General features: G+C 49.1%; 9 protein-coding genes across 9 annotated transcripts; 4 read left to right on the top strand and 5 right to left on the bottom strand.

Annotated features, from left to right (window-relative positions):
• Nucleotides 1-89: 89 nt before the first annotated feature.
• Z518_08162 (uncharacterized protein) lies at nt 90-1,123 on the bottom strand (the record flags this gene model as incomplete). Its single annotated transcript, XM_013413905.1, has 3 exons — nt 90-682; nt 740-877; nt 979-1,123. The coding sequence occupies 3 exons, from the start codon at nt 1,121-1,123 to the stop codon at nt 90-92; spliced, it is 876 nt and encodes a 291-aa protein (XP_013269359.1).
• Nucleotides 1,124-1,651: 528 nt separating this feature from the next.
• Nucleotides 1,652-2,319, top strand: Z518_08161 (uncharacterized protein; the record flags this gene model as incomplete). Its single annotated transcript, XM_013413904.1, has 3 exons — nt 1,652-1,720; nt 1,771-2,185; nt 2,237-2,319. The coding sequence occupies 3 exons, from the start codon at nt 1,652-1,654 to the stop codon at nt 2,317-2,319; spliced, it is 567 nt and encodes a 188-aa protein (XP_013269358.1).
• Nucleotides 2,320-5,999: 3,680 nt separating this feature from the next.
• On the top strand, nt 6,000-6,826 carry Z518_08160 (uncharacterized protein; the record flags this gene model as incomplete). The annotated part of the gene is made up of 3 exons (XM_013413903.1): nt 6,000-6,175; nt 6,247-6,453; nt 6,505-6,826. 3 exons carry the CDS (start codon nt 6,000-6,002, stop codon nt 6,824-6,826), a joined length of 705 nt encoding a protein of 234 aa, XP_013269357.1.
• Nucleotides 6,827-7,465: 639 nt separating this feature from the next.
• Z518_08159 (uncharacterized protein) lies at nt 7,466-8,390 on the top strand (the record flags this gene model as incomplete). Its single annotated transcript, XM_013413902.1, has 2 exons — nt 7,466-7,946; nt 8,002-8,390. The coding sequence occupies 2 exons, from the start codon at nt 7,466-7,468 to the stop codon at nt 8,388-8,390; spliced, it is 870 nt and encodes a 289-aa protein (XP_013269356.1).
• Nucleotides 8,391-10,547: 2,157 nt separating this feature from the next.
• Nucleotides 10,548-11,711, bottom strand: Z518_08158 (uncharacterized protein; the record flags this gene model as incomplete). The annotated part of the gene is made up of 5 exons (XM_013413901.1): nt 10,548-10,613; nt 10,670-10,924; nt 10,980-11,320; nt 11,393-11,532; nt 11,581-11,711. The coding sequence occupies 5 exons, from the start codon at nt 11,709-11,711 to the stop codon at nt 10,548-10,550; spliced, it is 933 nt and encodes a 310-aa protein (XP_013269355.1).
• A 2,720-nt stretch (nt 11,712-14,431) lies between these two features.
• Nucleotides 14,432-15,433, top strand: Z518_08157 (uncharacterized protein; the record flags this gene model as incomplete). Its single annotated transcript, XM_013413900.1, has 2 exons — nt 14,432-14,479; nt 14,534-15,433. The coding sequence occupies 2 exons, from the start codon at nt 14,432-14,434 to the stop codon at nt 15,431-15,433; spliced, it is 948 nt and encodes a 315-aa protein (XP_013269354.1).
• A 2,690-nt stretch (nt 15,434-18,123) lies between these two features.
• Z518_08156 (uncharacterized protein) lies at nt 18,124-18,669 on the bottom strand (the record flags this gene model as incomplete). The annotated part of the gene is made up of 1 exon (XM_013413899.1): nt 18,124-18,669. One exon carries the CDS (start codon nt 18,667-18,669, stop codon nt 18,124-18,126), a length of 546 nt encoding a protein of 181 aa, XP_013269353.1.
• A 1,360-nt stretch (nt 18,670-20,029) lies between these two features.
• On the bottom strand, nt 20,030-20,690 carry Z518_08155 (uncharacterized protein; the record flags this gene model as incomplete). Its single annotated transcript, XM_013413898.1, has 2 exons — nt 20,030-20,473; nt 20,598-20,690. 2 exons carry the CDS (start codon nt 20,688-20,690, stop codon nt 20,030-20,032), a joined length of 537 nt encoding a protein of 178 aa, XP_013269352.1.
• A 2,510-nt stretch (nt 20,691-23,200) lies between these two features.
• Z518_08154 (uncharacterized protein) lies at nt 23,201-25,457 on the bottom strand (the record flags this gene model as incomplete). The annotated part of the gene is made up of 4 exons (XM_013413897.1): nt 23,201-24,107; nt 24,165-24,258; nt 24,308-24,442; nt 24,506-25,457. The coding sequence occupies 4 exons, from the start codon at nt 25,455-25,457 to the stop codon at nt 23,201-23,203; spliced, it is 2,088 nt and encodes a 695-aa protein (XP_013269351.1).
• Between the last annotated feature and the right edge of the window lie 224 nt (nt 25,458-25,681).

Below are 25,681 nucleotides of genomic sequence, written 5' to 3'. Positions count from 1 at the left end.
TTTTCAGTGCCCGTGGTTATCAACATCGGTACTGGACAAAGTTCTTCAAGAATCCTTGTTATCCCCTCCCGAAGAGTGGCATACGTTGCTCATGAATGAATCCATTCAGGTTTCTTCTTTTCCGCAAATGCCTTCATGCCAATCTTTTGATCCTGGCTTCCGAATAGCGAATGGAAGATACGGCGTTCATACTCCACACCTTCTCGGATTCCCAGATCTTGACTTTTGTTGACCACCTCTTTGGCCGCCACGACCGCCACACGCGAGTAACTGGCGATCTTGGCCGCCGTATCCAATGCTCCTTCAAGAACTTCCTTATTGCCGCCCTCAAAAGCCTTTGCCGCCAGGCCGTGCTTCTCTGCCTCTTCTCCACTGAAATTGTTGCCCGTGAGGATCAGTTCCATGGCTTTGCTCTTTCCAATCGCGGCGGTCAATCTTTGTGATCCTCCAGCCCCTGGGATTGTTCCCAATTTGATTTCTGGCTGGCCAAAATTGGCCGTCTTGGTGCAGTAGACAATGTCGCACATCATAGCAAGCTCACAGCCACCACCGAGAGCATGGCCGGATACCGCTGCGATGATGGGCTTGCGCAGCGTAGTCATGAACGACCATGGGGCGATGAAGTTGTTCACGTATGCGTCGGAGAAGGTGAGAGGAGCCATCTCTTTGATATCCGCGCCAGCTGGAGGTTGTTAGCCTGATTTGTGCTCTTTCGTGCATTGGAGAAGATCTGCGATACCTGCAAAAGCCTTGTCGCTCCCTGTCAACACTATAGCGCCAATTTCTTTGTCCTCCTCATATTTCTTGAGTGCATCGTTCAATTCGACAAAGAGGGCACTCGACAGGGCGTTCAGCGCCTTTGGTCGATGGAGTGTGACTGTTTACAGGACATTGGTGTCAGCATCGTCTTTTCGTTTCGACGACGGAATTTCGAAATATATATAAGATCTGGCACTAGACGGAGTCTGACAGACGTACTAAGCCCAACACCTGTTCTGGGAGTCGAGACCAGAATGTTTTCATAACTACTCGCTGTGGATTGGAATCGGGCCAGCCGAGGGAGCGTTCGGGGAGCAGAAGACAAGGCAGCTACAGGCCGTGATAAAATCCTCAGAGAAGACATTACTGAGGCTGGAGATGGGGAAAGGGACATTGATCTTCACACATATTCCACGGAGAGCATTGGAAGCAGCTCCAATATTTAACTCTCCACCACTTCTGAGTTCCTCGGTTGATTCTCACGCCCGACGATTCGCCTCTGGCAAGGCCGGATCGGATTAACAAATCTCCCGGGGCCGAGTTCCCCCAGTCTGCGAAAGGCTCCCCGCCAATCTTTGCAGGCAAGCATTTCCTAATTACACTTTCCGTCCCAAACGGTCGAGGCAAAAACGCCAGGTTGGAGGAAAATTAACTCGACGTGGCTTCAAAATCTCAAGGACCGTGTCGCTACCTCAACAATCATCAACTCGCCAGACCGTCACTCTTCCGTTCGTTACTCCGTTTCACAAACCCCTAGACAAGCTTCTTCTAGTCTGCAACTGGACAGGTGTATCCCGGTTCATTCGTCCTTCCTCGCTGCCGTGTTCGCACGGCCCAAAACCGCATGCGCAGGCCTTACATTTCATCCACTCTACCAACAACTGTCGCTACCATGGACGGACCCGAGCCTGATACGACGCCTTTTGACGCCATTACTGTCCAGAGCAATAAATTGTTGAGGGTATGGAAAACATCATCTGGGAACATACGATCCGGCTGACTAGCTCATAGCAATATCAAACCTACCTCGACAAATCTACTCCCTACGTCTCCTACCGATGGTCCGCCACTGGTATACTCCTTGTCCTCTTTTTCCTTCGAATTATCGTTGCGCAAGGCTGGTACATTGTCGCCTACTGTCTCGGCATCTACCTCCTCAACCTATTCCTCGCGTTCCTCCAACCCAAGTTCGACCCTAGCTTGACACAAGACGAAGGCCTGGAGGATGGCGAAGGTTCATCTTTGCCCACCAAACAAGATGATGAATTCCGTCCTTTCATCAGAAGATTACCTGAATTCAAGTTCTGGCATGCGGCAACAAGAGCCATCACCATCAGCTTTGTCTGCAGTTGGTTCGAGATCTTCAACTTGCCAGTTTTCTGGCCTGTACTGGTCATGTACTGGCTGATCTTGTTTTCTCTAACAAGTGAGGCGTATCCTACAAAATAGATCACTCGATGACTGACTCATACTGTAGTGCGACGACAAATCCAACATATGATCAAGTACCGCTATGTCCCTTTCTCCTTTGGAAAGGCCAAGTATTCGGGCAAATCGTGAATGGTTTCCCGGCAGCAGAATTTTCCTTTTTCTTTTGTTTTTGGAGACCGACGACATCATGGGTTCAAAATGGGAAATAGTGAATCATGAAGTGCGAGTTAGTGTAGGAATGTACAGCAAGATCCACATGCTCTGCCACACGATTTGGATTGACGATGAGAATGTCACTAGAGCCAAGTTGAGTCTTTATCAGCAACGCGTTCGGTTTCCATCGGACAGTCAATTCTGAGACGAATAGATTTAATTGAGCTTCATCACGAGGCGTCCCACGTCTGCCGATGGATTCAACATCTGGAGCTGAAGAAGTGATGCCGTGGATCGACAGCAACATATTTTCATCGCTTCCTATCCGTCTGCAAACTCCCCCCCAAAAAAGCGCCGAAGTCTCCCCGTGACGGTGATATTAAAGTTTAGAAGAATGACGGCTTCTAGCAGCGGGAAGCAGAGGTTCACAGGTGACTACGGTCTCTGCTGTCATCTGTCCTTCGAGTCATCGCTCACTTTGTTCTTGCTGAACCATTTCGACTGGGAGGGTTTAGGTGTCAAGCACGACTCCCTCGCTCCAATGTCACGACCAAAATCAGCGTGCGTTCGCCCAGATTCTCTATTGCACTCCGCTACAAGAATTTACTTTGATGTGTTTGTCCCTATTCTTGACGTGTCGACACAGCTATCTTGGCCTTTGACAGGTTCATCTCGTTCACCAACGACCTGACACTCGCTCCTCTCGATTACCTAGCAGGAATACTTGTCTTGCTTTGAACAATAACAGCTCTGCTCAAGAGATGGGTTCACTAGGACATGCAGGTTGCCGCCGTGGATCCAAATACCATGAATCCACCACCTGTCTTCGGATTTGCCGTCTGGATACTCTGTACGGATCCTATAGCTAGACTCTCCTTCTTCCCGCTCTATCGCACATCATTCTCTGCCACTGTTCGAGCTGCGAGACTCGATCTTGAGCCATTCAACCCAACTGGCCTGGACCTAGGCCCGGATTTCCGATTGTATCACTCTGGTGGTCATTTATGGCCCGAATCGTTCTAATGTTGGATTCGTCAGGCATATTATTCAACCAGAGCCCTCATATGAGTTGGATTTCGTCATGAATACAACGACCGTCGTGCCTAAGCAAATAGCGACTTGAACTATAGTTGGCCCAATATGCATCGTTGTTTCTGTTCTCGCGATCCCGGCTATCCACGGATTCAATCTGTGAACGTTTTTGTCGTCTACTTCCTTGGAGAGAATCTCGCCATTTTGACAGGTTGGCTCCTCTATCAATGAAGTCTTTGTTCGATGTGGAAATATCGACGCGCATGAAGATGCGCTGAATCTTGTTGTATGATCCTCGACTGCGGAGTTGACCGCGTCTGATCTTCGTGGCTAGGTTCCACTTTCTGGCATTTTGGCATCAATTAGCCTTGGGAAATCCCGATCAAAACCTTCAGAATCTAGATCGGTATTTGCTCGCAACCATGATGACCTCTTAAGAGTTAACAAGTACCTATTTCAGGTCAATAGGGTTCCACCTCGGCAGGTTTCTTGCGAAGACCCATGTTCTGAGGCTGATACAACCGGTCTACCAGTCAACAGATCCTCCTGTCCGAATGGGCCTCGAAAGTCGAGAACATGGAATCCTGAGACACTGCAAGTTGATCCAGCAGATGAGTGACCGCCTTCAGCTTTAACCATCGTTCTTTCCTTATCCATCTGAGCTAATCCGCTTGTGCGCTTTGCTGGGTGCCGATGCAGCCCAACAGCAAGTCCCGGACGAATGGCGTTTCTGTCATGGAAATTGTAATTTCGACTCTGTGTTGGTCAACTTGCGATCTGGCCAAGTCACTCGACCTGAATTTCTCGGAATGATTCACTGGGATCACGCGAATTTCTATGGAAGAAGTGTCGATGGTGACGTGGCCAGTCTTGTTGCAGATTTGGAGGTGTGCAGAGCTACTATTGAGCATCACCAGCAGTTACCTCACGAGGAGAAGATTGATTTAGATCTGATCTCTGCATTATCTGCCACGGTCTTGACACTCTGCGAATCCTTTTTCTTGAACTACACACAAGGAGGCCGTTCGATGACATGACTGCCTCCTAGACCCCAAATGGAGAAGAATTGGAAATAAAAGTGGCCCCAAAAGAATGCCCTAGAACGGACCTCTTTGACGGCACTTGAATGATCTACATTCTTAGCCCGTGGTCTTTACATCGTCAGCTCGGTATTTGCAAAGCCTTGGGACCGTATGAATACAGGCCGCATTGCTGGTGGGAAACGTACGAACGCTCGGCCAGGGTGCAGATTGGTTCCTGGAGTGATACACCAAGGACTTTGGTTCTTTCGAACGGCGAGGGCGAATGAATATGCATCTTCCTGCCACAGGGAGACCATATCACGAGCTGAAGATTGGGATAGGCCCGGGAGACCCTGGATTTCGCAGCTCTTCTTGAGGGCAGATAGCAAATATTGATGGTCGTGTTTAGAGTAGCTGCGTGGAATCCGAGGAAATATGTTACGAGCATTGAAAAACTGAGGATGTTTGGTTCTTGGAAGGATCTGGCAGCCTTGCGAAGACTCGAAAGTATTCTCTTCCAGGTGTCCAGCTGATTGTTCGTTACAGCAATGCTTCGTATGTTTAGAAAACAATGGGTGAATTCAATAGTCTGGATACGCATCGACGGTGTCCCGACTCTCGACTCGTTGTGTCAAACTTTGGGGGTGCAAATGAGATGTATTGAATGCTCTGCCTCTTTGGCAACTGGTCCTGCCAGATTGCCTGTATATATATGCTAGGTTGACCCCTTTTCTACTCCTATATCCTGCATAGGGATGATGACCCTTTTTCCCAGTAAAAAGGAGTACTGCTCATTGTTCGACAGAATTTCTAATATTTTTTCGTCCTTTTTGGATCATGCGGCCCCGCATCTTCTATCTCTGAGAGTCCACGACAAAGAGTGTAAGATGTAAAATCATTGGTGTCCAATTCTCTGTCATTTTGTAGAGAACTTGGTCCCGACCATGCGGGAGGTGTCACCTTCTCCTACATTTTAGCGAGCATCACTTGACAAGACGAGGCGATCCAATGGAGGCATGAGAAAGCATTGCCATTAAAGAAATCCGAGGTGCCGAGTACCATAATATCTGATATCCACAAAATATGGGGAATGACCATCCCCAGCCTTATTGAGAAGAAGCGAGAATCTGAACCCGAACATGTCACAGTGGCAAAGCCAAGAATAATTCCGACAACGTTTTATACCCTCAAGACTGCCGAAAGAAGCGTGTAGAATTGCAATGATTTGACAGGGATATCACGGGCATCGGACACATGCCCACTAAAAAGACGGAAATCCGCGACGGTGGCATCTTGGATATCGAGCATATACCCTTCAGTCTGATAATCACGCCACAGGTAGCGCGCGCGGCTTTGTTCTGGGAGGTGGGATTTGTTCTAAAGATTTCGAAGAAGCACGGGGCCCTCGCGTGGATTCGAATAGAAACGCTTTCATTGGATATAGTAGGTACTATCGCCAATTCACTGCCGTATAAAACAATAACCCCCGTTGCAAGACTCAATGGCGATAGCAAGGCCGTTTGCCGACAATGTGACGACTTCTATTTCAACCTGATATATTCGACTTAGCCGCAGCCATACTGTACTGCCGAAGGAATATATATGGCTCCGATCACTTTGCCGCATTTTGAAAAATTGATCATTCGAAATGTTTCTGAAGGCGATTCAAACTCCAACTCTTCGCAACCGGAACCTTCCTCGCGTGGACCAGAATCGGACCTCAGTGCTCTTTACCTGTGCCCGCTCGTGGTGATAGTCGTCGTTATACTGCTCGCTAGGTAAGCCCAATCGGCTCGTTTATTCCTGAGCTGCCCGTATAGGACGTGTGCTCACTGAAACCATGATATAGTTTGACTGTGTGGGTTGCCAGACGACGGTCGAAGCGCGCAGAAGAAAAGCAGAACATCTGGAGAGAAAAACGAAAGGAATCGCTCTTGAAGTCTCTTCCCGACCCCATCTTATGGCAACCGCCGATCAGTCGTCAGGAGAAGGCTTCCTCTGGTGAGCCCGGATCTCAAAATTCCTTGAATACGGTTCAACAAGAACAAGAGATATGGTGAGTTCTCCCACCATCAGAGACCAGAGATCTCTACTGATAGGCGCATAGCGCATTTTGCCTGGAAGAGTTCAAATCATCAGACATGGTCCAGAGACTGCCTCAGTGTCAACATTTCTTCCACTCTGCTTGCGCTGACGAATGGATGACGCGAGAACTACAGCGTTCAGAGAAATGGGAGTCAATGTCAAATTTATCAGAGCCCAGCAAAATCGAACGTACACTACGAAGTATCTCGATGACATGCCCATTATGCAGAAAGAAACTTCATGAGCAATCGACGGCTGAGCTGACTGAACCAGAGCCTGCGCATGTCCGCCATGGGCCAGAACCTCAGTCAATGATGTCTGGATCCGCGCAGTCAGTTTTGTGAAAAAATGGACACAAGACCATGAGATGCAATGGTCGGGACAACAGACCCGCTGATCCACAGATCGAGATCGGCTTCAAGCCCGGGGATTTCGTACTTCGGGGACCAATCATCCCGAAATTTGATCTTCCGACGAAAGAGGAGAAATGCATTCTTGTGACTTTCCCTTTCCGTTAAGCGGAAGAAAAAGTCACCCCATAGCTTCTCGCAGGAGTGCGTCATTCTGCAGAAATATGGGGAATCCAGGAGCAGCTCGTTTTTATACTTGGCTTGCTGATCCTCGGGTCACTTGAGAGACATCACATGCAGAAATCATGCCATCCATTTTTCCATCTAGCGAATTTGCTGGGCTCCTGTAAACCGGGGCAGAGTTCGTCTCCCAGCTTGGTTAGCGTTTCTTGTTCACATGACGACTACCAAACCGGTCTTCGGGGGCTCGACTCGAAATCCTAAAACGTGAACTATTTCCGCGCGAATCTTCTGGTGCAAGTCAGGATTTCAATGACATTCTATCCCTGCAGCCTGGGATCAAAAATGGTGACCAGACATCAGACTACGGATGTCTACAACAGGATCAAAGCAAAGAACGTTATCGTTGGACTCCTTTACGGTCTCGAGCATCACTGATCTTCAAACCCCAATATGAATACCACGGTGGATGCAGCCTTGATAGGAAAGATGATCCATTCGAAATGCAATCGACATCACTGTCGCAACGATCGGAAGCTCCTGACACCCAAGTCTGCAGGCCCGCCGACTTCACTTCCTCAGGTTGAAGAGAGATCCCCCCCAGAATTCTTGCATTGTGGTGCTTGGCCACCACCACCTAAGCTGTCTAAACTGGAGAGTGAGGGTGATGATGACAAGATCTTCGGGCCTGATGGGAATATGACCACAAAGAAAGAACTACTTCACGCCCATACCAGTGCGAGTCCTTCAACCTTACCCGACATCGATGAGAGCAGTACCAGTTCTGAACTTGGATCAAACAGCTCGGCAGATGAAATGACTATCACCCCCGTAAGGTCTTGGACCGTGACTTGGAAAGATCTCTCAGCGGCGGTGAATTCTTGGAAAGTCAAAACCGACGGTATCAATCAAGATGAAAATGGAAATGAGAAGGGTATGTATAGTCGTAACCCAACAAATCTCCTTTCCACTGACATTGAAGACGTCAGCGGCAGCAGCATTGGCTAACGTCATTCGTACTCTAGTCAAAGCTCCTTATTCCGTGCTGAAACTCCTTGCCAGACACAATGGCGAGGCCCCGAGTCTTCGTCGTCCGGGGGAAGAAGTGAAAGAGAAGTCTCCACGACAATATCTTTTCGAGCAAGAGATCATTGCCGAAGGTCAAGCCCGAGTGGAAATCACCGAATATATTGACACCCTGATTGATCATGCCGAATTTGAGCAAGGTTATGAATGTGTTTGGCCGCTAGAGGATTATCGTCGGAAAGGGTGGGCGAAGGAGATGGTCGCGGCATATCCCGTCGAGTGTGCCGAATTCATCCAAAATGTACATGAACAATCCCGCGGCCGAAGGAGAGACGAGTCAGAGACAGATTGAAACGAGGAAACAGTGGCGGCAGATTTTTACGTCCTAAAAAGACTGCTTTCTGTGATGTGGGGCACATGAATGATGCACTGACTAGTGATTCGAAGGCTGCATGCTTTTTTCTTCTTGTGGTCTTCCAGCTTGGTCGTGCTAAACAAAAGAAGGCTCTGGCTCTCCGAAATGATTGCAGGAGAGAGCCCATCTATATATCTATCTAAGCAGTGTGCGTCAACGCTGTTGCCTGTCAACAGCCCAGTGGGCGAGTGTTGCAAAATGAGTCGGCTTGTCGGTAACGATAGGTTACCACCTATTCAACAAAATTCTGTTGTCCAATCTCCAGCCGTGTCAGACATGGAGAGATTCCCACTTCCACATACAATCTTTCTTGTCCAGCTCAATTGCGATGATCAGTGACAGAATCGAGCGCACTGTTAGGAAATAGCACTAGCACCTCCACGTCCCGTTCAATTCGCCGAAATTCTTCTAGAAAGCACGAGGCGGCCAGCGTTGGATCATTTCAGATAGAGAAGACGGATTGCAGGTAATCATCTTACTGCATCAGAGCAAGAATTTCAAGGAGAAATTCCGTCCCAAAGGCCGAGAAGTGTGCTGCGGAACACGTCAGACCTCTAGTCATGGGAACCACTCATGCTCAGCCTCTTCTAGATTTGCCGCGACTATGGCCCAGTTCGAGGACGTTCGGACGCGGATACAACGCTGAAAAGATATGCCGTGGCGGCACAGCGCCGCAGTCTGAGTATTCCTCGCAATCGCCTTGACATCAGTCAAGCATTCGGGACACAGTCTTTGCGGATGGCAGGGGCCGCAGCCCTGGTATCAAGGAAGTAAACCACATTGATAAGGATTGCGAAGTCAAGGATAGGACGGACTTGTATGTCGACGAGAGAGGCCGGCTGAAGCATTGGTGTATAATGCAGAGTTCTGAAGAATTAGGGCTGTCCTCGATCTCATTCGGAGAGGAGATCTGGTGAAATGCAGGGCATGGCGATTGTCTCTTCAATCTCCTCTTCAAGAGCCGTGTCGAACATCGACCTGTACATTTATACCGATCCTTGTGGACTTTCCGTTTGTCTCCTAATGGTTTCTGAGCTGAATCATCCGCTGACTCTGGGTCCGGCCTCGGTCACGAAGGTGCATGTATATAATTACAATTGCGAGATGGTCAAACACGAAGTCTTTGTCAGCACCGGTAAAGGGGCAAAAGGGCACCATCGCGCGTACAATTTTAAGCACAGAGCTGTTCCTTCAAGTCGAGCGCCATTCTCACCTGACGATTCCCTACACTTTGACTTCTGAGCCACGTATGCGCCACATAAGCAAGGACGAAATTTTGTTCCTTTAGTGCTGGGCCACGCAGATCTGGCCTGGCTCAACGAAATCAGTGGTCATCCCAATGCACACGAACTGTGTAGATTCTGCATGTCTGATGCATTCGCATCCAGATTCAGGGCTTCAGGCCTGGAGCACATACCTTCGTTTCTATCGGTGGCTCTTGATAGACTGTGGAGTCTAGAGAAGGAATGTGTTGTTGTTCTATCTAAGAGAGAGCAAGACGAAAAGAAGGGCGCAAGTTGCCAAGCCAAACATCCTCACGTGACGTTGCCAAGGCAACCAGTCACGTGACTGGCCAACAGCTCTGACAGGCGACTCTTGACCCGTATCATTGTACCATCGAAGAGCCCTCATTGCTCCTTTTCTCCATTTCTCCTACAGAGACGAGGCAGAATTTGTCGACTCAAGGCTGATCCTCATGGTCTAACCATGGTCGACCGACCTACATCAAACCTGCAACGCCTCGGGAAGTGTTGCTGATCGCCCACTCCTGGTCCAACGAAAAGATGTCTCCTGGCCTCAGGCTTCAGAAGGGATACTGTTCATTCTGTCTGCTGACGGTGGCGGTAAGTAATTCCAGGACATCTTTCATTATATGCTCTCAAAGTCAATATTAGCGTAAAGTAGTTCACTGACTTCAATGGCGAAAAGTTGTTATCCTTGACCATTAGACCCATTTTTGACCAAGAGAGTGAGTGTTTGGTGCATGCCCGACTTGTCCAACCAGAAACATGTTTGAGCTTGCCATTATCCCCTCGTAACATTATCCTGCCACTCCTTTCCATCATTTGAATTTCCACCTTCATTTCGGATGATTTAAGGGAAGAAGCCAATACAGCGAACATTTTTGAAATCGTCCTCGACGTTGGGGAGGACTTTTGGCTTGAACTGTTGTCAGTAAACTGCGCGAGAATCTTGTGGGCTAGAACAGCACGTACGACTTGAAAATTGTCAGTCGTCTGTGTCGGTTGCGTGATCCGGGTGGGTACCAAGCGATCATTGCCGGGACTACCACGGCGTCTGTAATTCCTCCACTCGTTGATGATATCCTCGCAAGCCCGCGCCGCGCCGCTGCTTGTAGATGGGTTGTTGGAATCGAACCTCCCCAGCGCCTCACACTTGAAACAGCATCTGCCATCGTCGAAGGCCACAAAATGTTCGTCGGCTTTGAATGGGTTTAAAGCCACGGCGCGCTTGTGTCACCTGTTAGGCGTCGTTCTCATTTGCCGCCGAGAGAAGAGGACTTACGACTTTGGCATTGGATGGATTCAGTTGTCTCTGGCTGGCTAGATCCGAAAGGAGAGTTCCGTAATATGTCTTCAAATCTCCCATCTCACCTAATGAGCCCGACTTGTCGAGAACAACCCCACAATTCGATACGCCAAATGCAACAAACTTCACCTGGTCTCGATCAAGAGATGTCGCGTACTCTTCGATAAGATCTGTCGAGGAATGGCATCTATCAACAGTCTTGGAGGCGACAAAAAAGTCTTCTTCTGCCCCGAGCGCGGCGCGAAGCGTCTTCTTGTCGTGTCTCTGCACTATTAAGTTCTGGTTGCCGCGGTCGAGTTTGTGATTTAGATGCCACACTGCGCGAATCTGGTAAACAAATCATAATCTTGGAGCGCGACGAGGATGATCTAACTGGGACTAAGACGTACAAACTTCATGGTCTCGATCCAGGGGCTTGTAAGCCAAAACGAAGTTGCCGTGTGGACCGAGAGCTATTGAATGGACTACAACGGCATCTGCTTGAGGGCCGTACAGCTTTTGCTCCAGGTCGAGAGGCAGGTTCAGAGAACTGGCTTCGTCAATCAAGTCGAAGGGGGTGTTGTGGTCGGTCCCTTACCTTCGATAATATGGCGGCTCTTTTGCGCATGGGCGAGCGTTCATCCATAACGCCCAAGTACCACCGGGCCCAAAAACGAAGTTGATATCTGTCATTTTCTTCTTTTTCTTAGGCGGCGGACTGAAACACATGGTGAGTGTAACTCATTCAACTACATAGACCTAAGAATCCTAGTGAGTTCGGGGCCCTATATCAGTTCATATAACTATTGACGTTCTGGACTATACGACCAGAAGTTCAGCAGACCCCAACAGGTCGATGACCCGATTTCCCACGACATGTTGGTTGCCTTTGAGCCTCTCATGACGGTCATACCATGAATAAAAATTTATACGAACAGATTTGACTGTTTTGGATGTAGCAGACCTTGCCAACCAGGCTGTTTCAAGGCACCGTAAAGTATGCGCGTGCAGATTCAGTATATACATGCTCAATGTGGTCTGCAGAAGATGGTCTGACGAGTGACAATTGCAAGTGACCAGTTTTCGGGATCCTGACTGGCTCGGCTCGGCCAGGCGGAGGTTAGCGAGGCTACGGGGAAAAGGCGGGTCGCCGTCCAAACCCAAAAATGCCTTCACTTCTCTACCGAACAGTTCGGATATGCACTCTTATGGGCTGATTAGCCTCGAGCCGGGCTTCGTTGTCCTTCCTAAGCATTCTGTGCTCAGATTTACGTAAATGCGCTCGTGTCCATGTCTTTTTGACGTGCAAATGAATGGTGACGACGATGAAGAAATCGACGCTCCTCGAAGCAGTCAGTTGATCCCGTTACAAGGCATGCAGCGCGTAGAGAACCTTTGATATAGAATGGTCCTCCTTACCTTGAGGAAGGACCAAGATCGGGAGAAAAATGATAACTGACGTCGGAACATACAGCACACGGCCAGCCTTGTACAAGATATGTCCTGCGCATTTGTCTCACTTCCAAAGCTCAGAGGAACGAGGAACAGGTTTCATGTGCCAAACAACTAGGGAGCTAACATGTGTGACCATGACATCAAAGCACCTAGATCCTGTTAGAAAAGCTGACGGATGTAAGTAAGATGAAGTCGAAGCGGACGACGGTCACGCGGTTCCGTCAGAAGTTGTCGTCGAATGCAGATATTCGACAAACCCAAAAGTATCGACCATCCTAGCGCGTTCGCGGTTCTCGGGCCCAAAGAAATAATCGTGGTGCCTTTTGGTAAGCTTGATGACTTCATCTGAGATCACCTGTCCGCATTATATAGATGACAAAACTCTACAGGAAGATGATCCTTCTCTTTTCGCTCCTTCTACCTCGTTCAACACGCTTTCCAGTCCCGGACCGAGAAATGTCACGATGCAAAATCCATCACTGGGGACCTTGCCAATTTCTCCCCATTGAAAGCTAGAAGGCATGACAACAAGCCATCTCCGCTTTTCTTCGCTTTGGGTGTAGATATGATTCAAAATTTCGTCGGCGAGAGCGTTGAACAAGAAACTTGCTGCAGGACGAGGTGGGAAGTCGAGGCAAAACTAGGGTCCTTTCTCGCCATAACTGCAATTCTTCTGGCAATCCCCCAGGAGAATAGGAAAGTGCTCCTCGGAAATACATAGTCAGTTGGAAAAAACAGACTTATTAATCTTCCCAAGAAGGTAAAACCTACCGAGGACAAGACTGCTAAAGTTCTGGATCTTCAGAAGCCGAAAAGAACGTTCTAGCCCCCCGGGGTCTTTCGCGGGTTGGAACGAGGACCTCACTTTCAAGCACGTTTGACATGGCAGAGGAGTTACCTCGGGGGGATGTCCGTCACAAATTGTCGAGAAGCAGAACGCTCAGACCACTGGGTAATACCAGCCGCTGCGCGTGGATTTGCATTTGGGTCTTGTTTAATTCTTTCCAATGACAGGGACTCTCCTATTGGGCTTGAACCATCCGGTTTACCATCTCGCGCGGACGTCACGAGGCTTGAGGGCTTTGAATTGATGCAAAAAACTCATGCAGAGAGCTGCTGATGGCCGCATGAGCGAGCATCTGTCCCTCGCATGGGCCAAGACCAAGCTTGAGACAGCGACTTTTGAAGATTCGTTTTTTGGTTACAAGTCCTGGACAAGCTCACCTGAGGATCGAGATTCGGCAAATCATTGAAGGGTTCTTGAACCAGGCGGGCCCTGACCAAATAAATCGTGCAGGAGCAAAGCCATTTCATGATGGAAATGGGCGATACAATCCCTGACGGGCCCCACAAAATTGTACCCCCTCCGAACTATAGCGAGATACCTCCGAAATTGTCGAAGCGAAACTCGCATGTCCTCTTTGGACAGGCCCCCTGCCAGCTTGGCTAACGACGGAATAAGCTCGTCGGCCTTTCGGTACTAAAGGCCTACGTATGGCATGCATGCGCATGGTTGAGACGGACAGGAGCCGACCAAACTTCGTATGGAACAATATGAGCGCCAATTTTGGGTCAATGTCAGCGGCCCGAAGCCGAGGAAATCTCGGACATTATTGGGACAAAAAATAGGTCGACCGGGATCAATACTTGACGGTCGCCAACTATGTGTTTTTCTATCTATTCACATTACACACATTCTGCCCTTTTTTTTAAAAAAAAATGTTTTTTCCGGGGGGGAGGGCATGCAGGGTTTATTACGTGGTTATTCTGCAGTCCCGTCAGATGCAGATGCGGTAGAAGCATTCTCAAAAGCCCCACCTCATCGCTTCGCTATCTATAGCCATTACCTACGTATTAATATCGACAAACACCTAAATTGTACTTCTAACGAGGTCACCTCTTATTTCAATCGAAACTTTCACTGGCATAGGAGAATCGAATCACATTCAACTCTGGCAGTCTCAACCATCAAACTTGTACACTTATCCGATGACATGGACTCGCCGAACACGAATACAAAGTATCAAGAACCCTTCCTGCAAGTATGTAGCGACACGCAAGGCTGAATGGTAAGTGTTTGGCTAAATGCACAACAGCAATCAGACGACGAAAGCCTTTTCTTGCCACCGACATCCATAGACGTGGAGAATTACCAAAACTTGGACCAATTTGATCCCTGGCAAGGTCTGCAATCCGCTGACTATTTGATATTTCCCGCATTGGACTCTGCGAACGCTGGTTCCCGTCCGGACTTAGTGGAAGATGCATCCCCGGAGGCTTTCGTTGCACCCTCCAAAACAACCTGTGCGGTAGATTCTCATCGATGCTTCGTGCTAGACAAACTTGGGCCAGCCGACATAACGAGCCGTCAGGCTTCAAGTGTTGGTCAACTAGATTGCGGAGCCAGTGCTAGAGAAACGCCGCTACCTATGGTTAATCTGGCAGATATCGAAGACTGTAGCTTGGCTCCCTGCATATCAAAGGGTCGAGCCTCTCCAGTTAGATCTTCCAGACCACAGGGCCAGGCCCAAGGTCAGAGTAGGAAACAGCCTAAGGATGAGAAGCAACCAAGGAGCACGAGATCCCGCGGCAGGAAGACCCAACCCCATTCCCATTTTTCCAGTGCGGACGACTCAGCAACCCTCCGGGCCAAGCACAACCACTCTGTGGTCGAACGACGGTATCGTGATAATTTGAACGGAAAAATTACGCAGCTTCATCGAACACTACTCGCAACCGAAGCCAATCCTCATTTAGCGAACTACAAATCCCAAATCCTGGCGCCATTTCAGGATGGAGCCAGCAGGGTCCGTAAATACGACATCATGACCAAGGCGATCAACTACGTCCACCAGTCTGAGGTTGAAATCCGCCATATGACCGATGAGATTCGTCATCTACAAGAGCGAATCTATGGTCTCGAGAAGTTGGTCAAATGTGAAGATTGCACGGTGCTTCAGAACATCATGCAGTTACAACTAGGAGAAGCCTGCTGACGACATACGATTGTCGTCACATTTGTCGGAACCGTGTATTCGTAAAGGAATCATGCGTTTTGGAAAAGGAAGAAGGGCTCACAGTTCAACGAGTTCAGTTACTCTGATGGCCTCTTTCTCAAATATTTGGATGAATTTGACTTCCAATGGGGCGGACGGGAGTCGTAAATTCTCGCTAGAAAAGAAGTGTGTGGAAAATATTGTCAAGAGTATTGAATGGGTACTTTCTTGAGAAAAGAGTTACCTTTGCCGGAAGGGAATCCAAAAACTGGGATGGAAGGGAGGCCATGCAATTTTCATGTCCGATCGAGAGCGTGAGCAAATATGGGAAAGCCGGCCTTCTGCAGAGATATTCTTTTTTTTTTTTTTTTTTTTTTTGGGTCGGGAGTGTAAAAGAGCAACTTCATGCATCTCTTGGTTGGGCCCGGTTGAATATCTCAGCTTCCATGTGTTCCTTGTGATCGATAGGGCAGCTCTATAGGACGAAGGCTGGATCGAAAATCTTGGAATACATTTGGGTGATTCGTCATCCTCAAGTATTTTTTTCTCTGCCAGAGCCTGTTACACAAGATCCAAGTCAAGCTCTTGTGGGCGGAAGGATGCGAATTCAGGGCAGAGGATTCATTGCGCAAGCCCGAGCGCCTACGTATTCCTTTTCAGGGGGAACAAGGGGGTTATGACGTGTCAAACTGGGTGCAACTCGAGATGTCTTGAATGCTCTGTTCTCTATCTACTTGTCGAGGTATTGAGGCTTCTTTTATAGACGTGCGAATACTACATCGTTACTCAGAGCAACCATCAGTAACGTCGTCGTCTATGGAAACCTCTCACCAGTGTTTCAGCTGTGGAGCCTGTACACAATAGCCCTTTGTTCAACATGACGCCACGTTCGCTGAAGGACGTCGTTTTGTATAACATCTCGACAGCCTCAGGTTAAATTAGAGTTATTCGCGCGCGTTACCTGTACCGTCATTAACATAGCATTCCGGCCGCAGGAGCCATGATTGGAGAGACATCCTTTAGTGCCGGCCCTAGTATCATGAGGTCTTCTCTTTTGGTCGAGGCAATACTGCAATGGAGCATGACCAGCTGGAAATGAGCGGTTGAGATTCCGAAACGAGTCTTCACGACTTGAGCTGTATTTGTCGTGGTTTTGCCATCCGCGTCCCCATGTTCATTCCGCACTTTTTCTCTACATTATCCGTCAAGAAGGGCCAGTCCAACCCCTCTCGAGAAGCTCGGCCACGAGAAGCTGTCCCTAGATTTGGTGGCACTCGTTGAGCCGTGGCATTGCAGCGTCATCCAGAGAACTGTAATGATACCAGACCAGACAAGGCCAGGAACAAAATATCGAAGTCCTTATTGACTGGAACATACAAGCTAATTCAAAAGGTCGTTCTTCAAGCTTGGGATCCCAGTAGCCCCATCTTCTCGAGTCCCCGAGTCCCCGAGTCCCCGAGTTGCGGCATACCTCCGTCATCAATTTTGCCCAATAGTGGAAAGTTGAGACTGAAAATGTCAACTAACGGATATCTTCGGCTCGGATACTATCATGATCAGTCCATCTACTGTACGTATGGCCATGTCCGACGGACTTCTGCCTCCCGCAATTTCCTAAGCTGAGTCTCGCTCTTGGTATTGGCTCGTACGGTATCCGTAGGGGCCATATACCCTGCATCCGCGTAGCTACACCCATTCGATACTGACGTGACTTCTGAATAGTATTTCGGAGTAGTGCTACTATCTTCTTGACTGGAGACAACTTCCTGCCTTTTCCTTTTCCATTCCAGTCCTATCCGGTAATCACGTTTAGTACGATCTCTGAGCAATTAATTCATCACCGGCTAACTGAAATAAGAGAAGGGATGAAAGAGTACGTCTCAGCTCTAGCTCGATCTATGGAACGGGCTTCCCATTTCCCTATGAAGCGACCCAGATCTCTCTGAGCCATTCCAATCTCGTTGATTATCTTTCGTCCCTTTTTTCTCCCTTTTTACCTCTTCCTTTTTCCCCATTGTTTGTTTCAACCTTACAACGGCAGAGAGACTGGGCGAATGAGGGAAAGAAACAGCAAGAATTGTGGAGTGCATCATTTTCTTCGGATGGAGAATAGTTATGTAAATGCCTGATATCTTATGTCTCTGGTCGTCTTTATCTTTTCCAGGGTCGAACGTCATGTATCATGCTATGTAGAGCTTGGCAAGTCCTTCGACGTGGAGGAGTCCGCAGCCGACTGGCTTGGATAGGAGTCAGAGATTTCTTGACCGGATTCAATTTGGAAGGGGATCTTTCTTCCCTCTTCTCCACCCGATACTGACACCACATCTGCATATCACCTATGCCTCCTTGTCGGGTGTTATCTTTTCCACCAGGATTGAGTCTGTGTAGATGCAAATACAGATTCTACGGGAAGCCAGCTGCTTCCTCATCCCGGTTGGATTCCTATCTGGAAAAGAGGCGCGGCGGGGGGATTGCCTTCCACAATGAGTGTTTTCCAGCGGACTGCAGGTGACCTGCACCTAGTTACAAGACTCTTTTCTTCTCTGACTCAGTGTCCGTCAAGGATTCAGATACCAGTCTCCCAGACCAAAGCTGGCTCTCCGCGCTGATGGGAGATTCAATCAACATTGACCACTTAGTGGTTGGTGGTACGCAAATTCCGGAATGCTCCCTCACAGAAGCAGTGTTTGTCAGATGTGAGGTGTAGGTATAGGTATTGATCCGTGTAGGTGCTTAGGCTCGGAAGAGGCCTGGAGCTCCTCCATCTCGGCATCTTCTTCGACACTGGAGTCACTCCAATTGTCTTCGTGTTTTTCGTCTCCTTCTTCATAGCTAGAATAACCCTCGTCGTCTGAGAATGGGTCACTTTCCTCTTCCTGATTCTCCTCCGCGATCTCGTTTTCCGATACCACCACCAACTGGCGAATTCCTGATGGGCATTCTTCTTGTTGGTAAGATATTTCGGGATGGCTCAGGAACCCGGAAAATGGATGTTGTTGGTATTCTTCATCGCTGGTCCAGTCGACGTCGATGTCTTGCACCTCTCCTTGACCAGTATCCGGGTCCAATGTGCAATCTTCAAGTCTGTTGTGATCGTGTCCTTCCACATAGTGTACCGCATTCTGATACACTGCAAAATGGCCAATGAGCTTGGGCAAATCCGGGTCTATGAGTTGAGATTCGCATTGCAGTTTCCAGCCCGCAAGTCCCGTCAATTTAAAGGCAAGATTGTCCATGAAATGAGAGCCTCACTACGGGGTGAATATGATAAACCGGAGAAGTTTTGGGTGTTGTTCGACTGTCGACTTATGGTGTTGAAGTGTTGGGCTGAAGTGGTGACAAATGTTCAGGAAATGCAACTTCCTCGTTTGGCTGATGGACATATTCACTTGCATTCTATCAATCAAATACCCCATCATTACATGCATTTCAACCGGCCAGCGGTCTTGACCGATCTTCGCATGATCCTGCACGAGAATGTCGTGAGACTACGCATAGAAGTTTCGACGGCATTCCGGCATTTTGACCACAGTAAAAGGCCTCCGGTAATCGACGGGGAGCAATCTGTCTTGGCCTTTGGCTTTACACAAGTACACGTGATGTTCGAGAAGAATCAGGAAAAGGTGGTGTGAGGTCTGCACGCGGCCTTGTCTGGGATTTCTCGAGGCTTTCGTTGCATTGGCTTCTTCAGAAAGTTCCATGCAGGTTGGACGCTGGCGGCTTAGATACTTGCTTGGAAGGGTCATCTGCCCACGCTAAAACTCGGCCACCATCAATGTGGGCCATTCAAAGGGGAGAGCACGGAGAAAGCTCGCCTTTCCAGCGCAGAGGTTAGAGGTGACGACATGAGTGCCCGTGCCTTCAGCAGAGCGCAGAATGGATGCAAGTAGTAATGTCTCGATCTAGGTCGAGTAGCCTCCTTGTGCAAGGTTCAACGGCGAACCTTTTTTTACATTGCATGGGACAACAAACCCGCCATCACCATTGGCATCGGGTTATTCAGGCCCAGTTCATTCCACATGCAATCTTTTCCCTTTGACATGCGAAATTGAAAGGAAGCGCGACGAAGACGGCACGAGCATGGATCAGTTACATTTTTATATACCATTTTTCACATGCATTTGGTTCCTGTTGCCATTAATCTTGCAATGTCAATCATGGGAACAGGAGGTACCAATTGATGCAGTGAAAGGGGTACCAGTGGTTATTCTGAGTCGAGGCTACTGCAGAAGAGAGACTGTTCTCGATACGACACGGTGCATGTATGAAACAATAGTACCACGTACTACAGTCTCTCTACTCTTCATAAAGGTTTGCTCACCCTCTCGCTTCCCTCCGAAACACACTACCGGGGCGACTGCTTGGAGGAATTAAAAATAGACATTATCGATTAAGAGGATATTAGTAAGTCATAAGTCAGTCCCCACCTGCCCTTCTTTTTAAGAACGGAATAGCACAACACCCACATCCTGCGCTTTGTTTATCGTCTTTGACTTTTGTCAAAAATAGCAAGGAACCAGGAAACGTAGGAGACGAAAATTTTCGGGATCGTTGCATTGTTGTTTGATGGTCAGTCATCAGTTTCTGGAGACAGTCTCAAACTTGTTCAACGGGGGCTGTGCTTGATTCGGTGCTTTGTCGCTTGTGGTGCAAAAAAGTGTGAGTGTTTGTCGCTTGGCAGCTCGGAGTGAACCAGGCGAAAAAGGCGCTGCAGAGCCAGAAGAAGGCGCCAATGAAGCAGAAAGCCTCGGTCGCTCTCCAGAAGGCACGATAGTCCGGTCCCATCTCTCTCCGCCAACCAGCCCAGTTCTCGTCGCAGTCGAATTCAATCAGGGCGCCGAAGGCAGAGAAGAAGGCGAGTGAGAAGAAGAGGTTGACCAGCATCAAAAATTTGGGGAAACAATTGTATAACCAGGCAAGAAGGTTGGCCAGCGGAATTGCTATGCCGGCGATGATTTCGGTGTAAATGAGCCGAGCTTCTGGGTACACTGGGGTGTCATTGTAGTGGCTCAAGTACCACGAATTGATTCCCAGAACAATCTGTGATGGTCCATGCATTAGTATCATGTTCGTTGTATATTCAATCGAGTCCCCCTCCCCCTTTTTTTAAACCTACTCCACATTTCCGGGGAGACTTGATGGAGGTTTACAAGGTCGTACTTACCCCTGCGCAGATTGATTCGAAGACATAAAAGCATCTGGATAACCAACAGAGGGTGTTGGCTTCCATGTTGTGCGGGTTCCAGGTTCGAGTCATGTTGATGCGGTGTTCTTTGTTCGTTGGAATACTTAGACTGAGTGGCTGGACTTTTCGCTTATCGGATGGTGAGATGGCAACCAGGGAATTACTTTTGTCTCTCGCATCCTGTGGTTGAAGATGAAGGAATTATTATATCAAGCGACATCTCCAGGCCCGGTGATCATTCGGTCCATCTGACAGATGAAAAAGATGAAAATTCGACCAAATTCTCTGTCTTCCCAAATATCATGAGCCTGTCACACCATGATATAGGCTATTCATTATCCGAATTTGCGTGGAATTCTTTTGGTAAAGAAAAGGGAGGACAGTGGTAGCAGTCCTGGGTACTTCCAACCTGTTCGTGAGAAGAGACGAGCTCGTGTTGGAAAGCCTGTCACAAGGCAATTTTGGACGTGATATTGACCCGGGCACCAATGACATCTCTCCAAAAAGGGGGGCTGGAAGCCTTGAATGTCAGGCGACTTTGGTCTGACAGACAGTTGTGTCATTGGCCATTTCCGTAAGGGCCAACGCCAAAGTTCATCCTAGGCATCGCGACTCGCAACAATTTTGATCGGAAACTATCGCCGATCTCAACGGTGTTGATGCTTTTCAGTCCGTGAGAAAGCCGTGAGATGTGGGAAGATGCAATCCTCAGGTGACGGAGTTCTGAGCCGTGCCGTCCCCGTTCGTAATGGAAAACATCCCATGGAAATGGGCCTAGCTCCTGCACCAGGCAATGAGAGCCTGGCACCATGCTCCTCTCCTGATCGGTCAAAAGGCTTATTGGCGGGTGGTGGTTGGTTGGTCTGCTTGTCTAACCACAATGGTATCCAATTGTGCGTAATCTGGCCTAATATGCAAGTAGTAAAACCGATACCCATTTGGGCACATTGTCTACTTGGCCTCGAGGACTATAAAGTATGGCGAAGAAGACCTTGATCAAACCGTGCGTTTGTGATTACGTTCTGCCTCCTTTTCCCTTATGCTTCATCACCCACCCGGTCATTCTGGACTTGAGTTTTAGCCCTCTACACAATGCTTAACGTAGAAAACAGGCGGAGCCAGATCGCTCCCAAGCTTCCCAGTTGCTCGCCTTGCCCTGGACCCACGAGGACGACGAGACATCGCGTCTTGCGGGCTTGCGATTTTTGTCGAATCAAAAAAGGCAAGGTTGGTGTCATCTTGATTCTTTGCGCCGCCGCATTCTGGAATATAACCTGACATTACGTCTTCATCAACTAGTGCGATGGGGGACAGCCTTGCAGCCGGTGTGCCAGAAGCGCGACTTATTGCACTTACAAATACGTTCGAAAAAGCTCCAGGCCGGATACACCAGCTGCGTAAGTCCCTCGACACGGCGCAGCATTGTCTTCTTACTAATCATGCTTCAAGATATGCGGAGATATTGGCACGTCAGCAAGCCATCCTCATCGACTGTGTTCATATCCTCCATCGCCGGCTGAAAACTGAACAAGGCTCGGATGATTCCGCCGGCAGCTCACCAGGGGACGATCCATCCGTGAATGATATTGTGGAATCTCTCGGCTTAGCACCTGTAGAAATTGTCGAACCGGACAGGAATTTCGACACTCGAAATTCTCATTCGCCCGCTTCACCTCCAAGCTCGGGCGTGTTTGGGGTGGGACAGCATCAACCCAAAACGAAAGATGCGGCATGCGTAAAGTATGGCCAAGGGTCGCTCCCAGATCGTAGGTCGCCAGCTCCACTGGATGAACTTACACTTTCCCCTGACAATGGAGAAACTTCTTTCCCATGTGCGGCCGATCTGAAGGGAAAAAACCATCTTGACCTCTCGTCCTCTTCACAAGGCACATGGCCAGATCCATCAGACGACTGGATGTGTGCAGAAATTTACGACCCAACAATTCTTGCGTGTGGATATCCTTTCATGTGCGAACCAGACCCGTCATGGGATTACCCGTTCCTTGGTATCGGCTCTTGTTGACGGTCAGAGCAAGGACTTGCTTTGGGCCCCGAGCAATCAAATAGAACCAAGAAAAGGCTTCCGCCTCCTCATTTCTGAGGCCGTGGGAGAAACACGTTGTCACAACTGTCGATGAAGGAGAGCTGTTGCTCTCTGCCGTCATACCTGAGTGGCCTGAATGACGTGGTATGCCTCTCAAAGCGAAGTGGCACGCGGAGAAAGAGCACTTGTGAGCAAACAATGATGTTATGGGAAGGATATTGACCTATTTGTTCAATCCAACTGGTTCAGCAGACCTCCTCAGGTGGACCTCATGCGAATTCAAACCGCCCAATCATGAACTGTCAATAATTCTTCAAGATCGTCTTCAGGCGTCAGGCTGTTCTAACAACTACTTACCCGTATCGTGCGCCATACACCCAGGTCACAATGGATTCTTGGAGTGCTTGCGAAACCAATTCTTCATCCATTCTGACAATGTTAGCCAAGTGGTCACAACTGAGAAGAGGGCTCACATCGCACTGGTCGCTGCTTCAGGTCTGATGTGAATATGTTAGCCTGGAGGACGGCCTCGGCATTTTCAGGAGCTCGGAGTTCGAGACCAAGGCATGGTCGAACTTCCCCAGAGGATGTCATCCGCGACGGAGTGTGGCGAATGTCTGCGATCCTGGTTTTCCCCTGTGGAAGAAAGGCTCTGCGAGGGTGTCTCATAAGTCCATGGTGTTTCTTCGCCCCTTTTTGGGACCAATTTCTGCACGTCAATATCCCATTCGTCATCATCGACTTCCATTCCGGGTGGTGGAGAGAGAAGGCGGCGCAATGCCACGATGGACCTTGACATGGGCGCCGGCATTTCAGAGGGCCCCACATCAGAGTTCAGATCGGCCAATATTGACAAGAATCTGTTTAGCAACATGCTCACGCGCTGATTCTCCGCCTGTTCTTTCATGATGCCTAGCAGAAGTGCAGAGCTTAACGCCTTGTGTATGGGTGCCCAGGACGTCTTCGCGGACGATGACACATTTTGGAGGCCCAGGAAAGCGTTGACCGTGTTCGCCAAGTTATCGATGCAGGCCTGTCGCAAGTGCATCTCTGCGTAGACCTGTTGGCGTTTGAGTGCCGGGCGATGCAATTCAGATGTCACATACGAGACGTGAAGGTGAAAGCTCCAGTGCTCCAGCTGATCTCGCATTGATCGACAAGCGGTCACCTCGACGAGATGAGGAGCCGCCCGGCTCCCTATGGCCGCCAAGCTGTCCCGATGCTTGAGAATAAGTGGGATCTCTTGACGCGGATCGGTCGAAACTGACCGATCTCGAATGATGTCTAACACGACTGCACAAACCCTTTTCATGCAGTCCACGTAAGATAAGTTGTCAGTCCTATGGCTTGAGACGCTATCAGGACGTTGAGGAGTAACGGTGAAAGTCGAAGGTGTTCGATCGAATATGATAGAAAGCAGGCTATCCTGCCAGACGATTCGCCACCTACCAAAATCAACACTGTACTTGGTGTCGCCGTTGCGAGATTTGCTTCGGGCTTACCAAACTTCCTCTTGTAAGAGCATCTCATCAGGCGAATTAGAGAGCCGAGACGGTTCGTGCAGACCAATCGTTTGCGCCAGTCTGACGGTCAGCCCTGTAGAGTGTCAGGACGGCGTGTGAAGAGCCAGACTGGGAATGCTTACCGAGTAATGACCAGGCCACGCCGGCGTTCATACTGTTTGCAATCACATTTCCTAGTACCAACAGAGATTGGATATCCACAATGGTCGGACGAGACAGATAGTTGACGATTCGGAGACACTCATACGCGCAGCACACTTCGAGACGTGAGGTTAGCACACAGAGAACTATTGTGAGTTAGGAGCAGGGGTCTACTCTACCATAGACTTGTGCAGTCAGTTGTTTTTCCTTTCGGGGAAGTGCCGAACATTGGCAGCCCGAGGCTAGACATGCGAACAAGAGGCTGAGGCAATGAACGTTTTGGCCGTACACATTGACATGGTCGCTGGCTGGGGCCTGTGGACTAGATCGAGCAATGAGAAATTTAGTCAGATCAGTTTCAAGTTCGTTGATATCCACCACACCTGGAAAGAGTACGTGAGCGTTGTCCCGATATTGTCGGAGATACTGGAAGCAATCGGCATCTGAAGGAAGCAGTTTGCACACCTCTCTCACCCTAGCGAATTCGTCGGTTACGCCCCATAGGTTAGTAAAAGGGTACGTTGCACTTTCGTTATCCAGCCCGAACAGAGGTAAAACACTTTTCCCGATAATGTCTTGCAGGGCTTCCTCTTTGCTTCCATTACCCAACGCCATAGCCATTACGGGGACCGAATTGCGTCCGAGATGTATACACTCATCTGTCACCAGTCCACTCTGGGTCGGGATTCGAAGGGGAGGTGTGTATGCTTTTCTTGCACTTGAGCCGGGCGAAAACGTCTGTCTGACGAGTGCATTTTCGTCCGTGGTCAGAATGTGGCTGGGGACTTCCAATTTGATGTCTCGTAGGAGGAGCTCGACCGTCTGGAGCTTCGACCAGAGCTGATTCCAGTCAGCGCCTGGTGGCCGCGGACTGTCATCGAGCGTGTTGGGAGGATCCTGGGGAGGTTCGATGCCGCCGGCCCTAGGGGCTTGCAGGTAGGAGCAAAGATCTGGATGGTCGCGATCAATACAGCGCTGGCACGGCGATTCGTAATTGCATTTGACTTTGCGCTGTCGGCAGGGGTAGCAAGCTCGACGCTCACGAGTCTTGCGTTTCCGGCGTAAGATTTGGTTGACTTCCGTCGGAGTGACGTGGTCATCGCTTGGATTTGCTTGATAGCTCGAGTCCATTTTCTTCAGCTCAGCGTAGACAGGCCTGACGTGCGATACAGATGGAAACAGAAAGGTGGAATGACTGTCCTGTGATGGGGGGATTGGTAATTTTCGGTAAGCGAGGCGAGCTGCGGGGGACTGTCCGTTGAACCCGGGACCGCATTTTTCTATTTTCCGGATCCAAGGACAAGAGCCTTGCGACAAGGCTCGCCTCCTGATCCGTGAAGTCTGATAAGCTCCTG

This window comes from Rhinocladiella mackenziei, assembly GCF_000835555.1.
Source record: "Rhinocladiella mackenziei CBS 650.93 unplaced genomic scaffold supercont1.6, whole genome shotgun sequence".
Classification (NCBI taxonomy): Eukaryota; Fungi; Ascomycota; class Eurotiomycetes; order Chaetothyriales; family Herpotrichiellaceae; genus Rhinocladiella; species Rhinocladiella mackenziei.
This window is presented reverse-complemented; position numbering and strand designations above follow the sequence as displayed.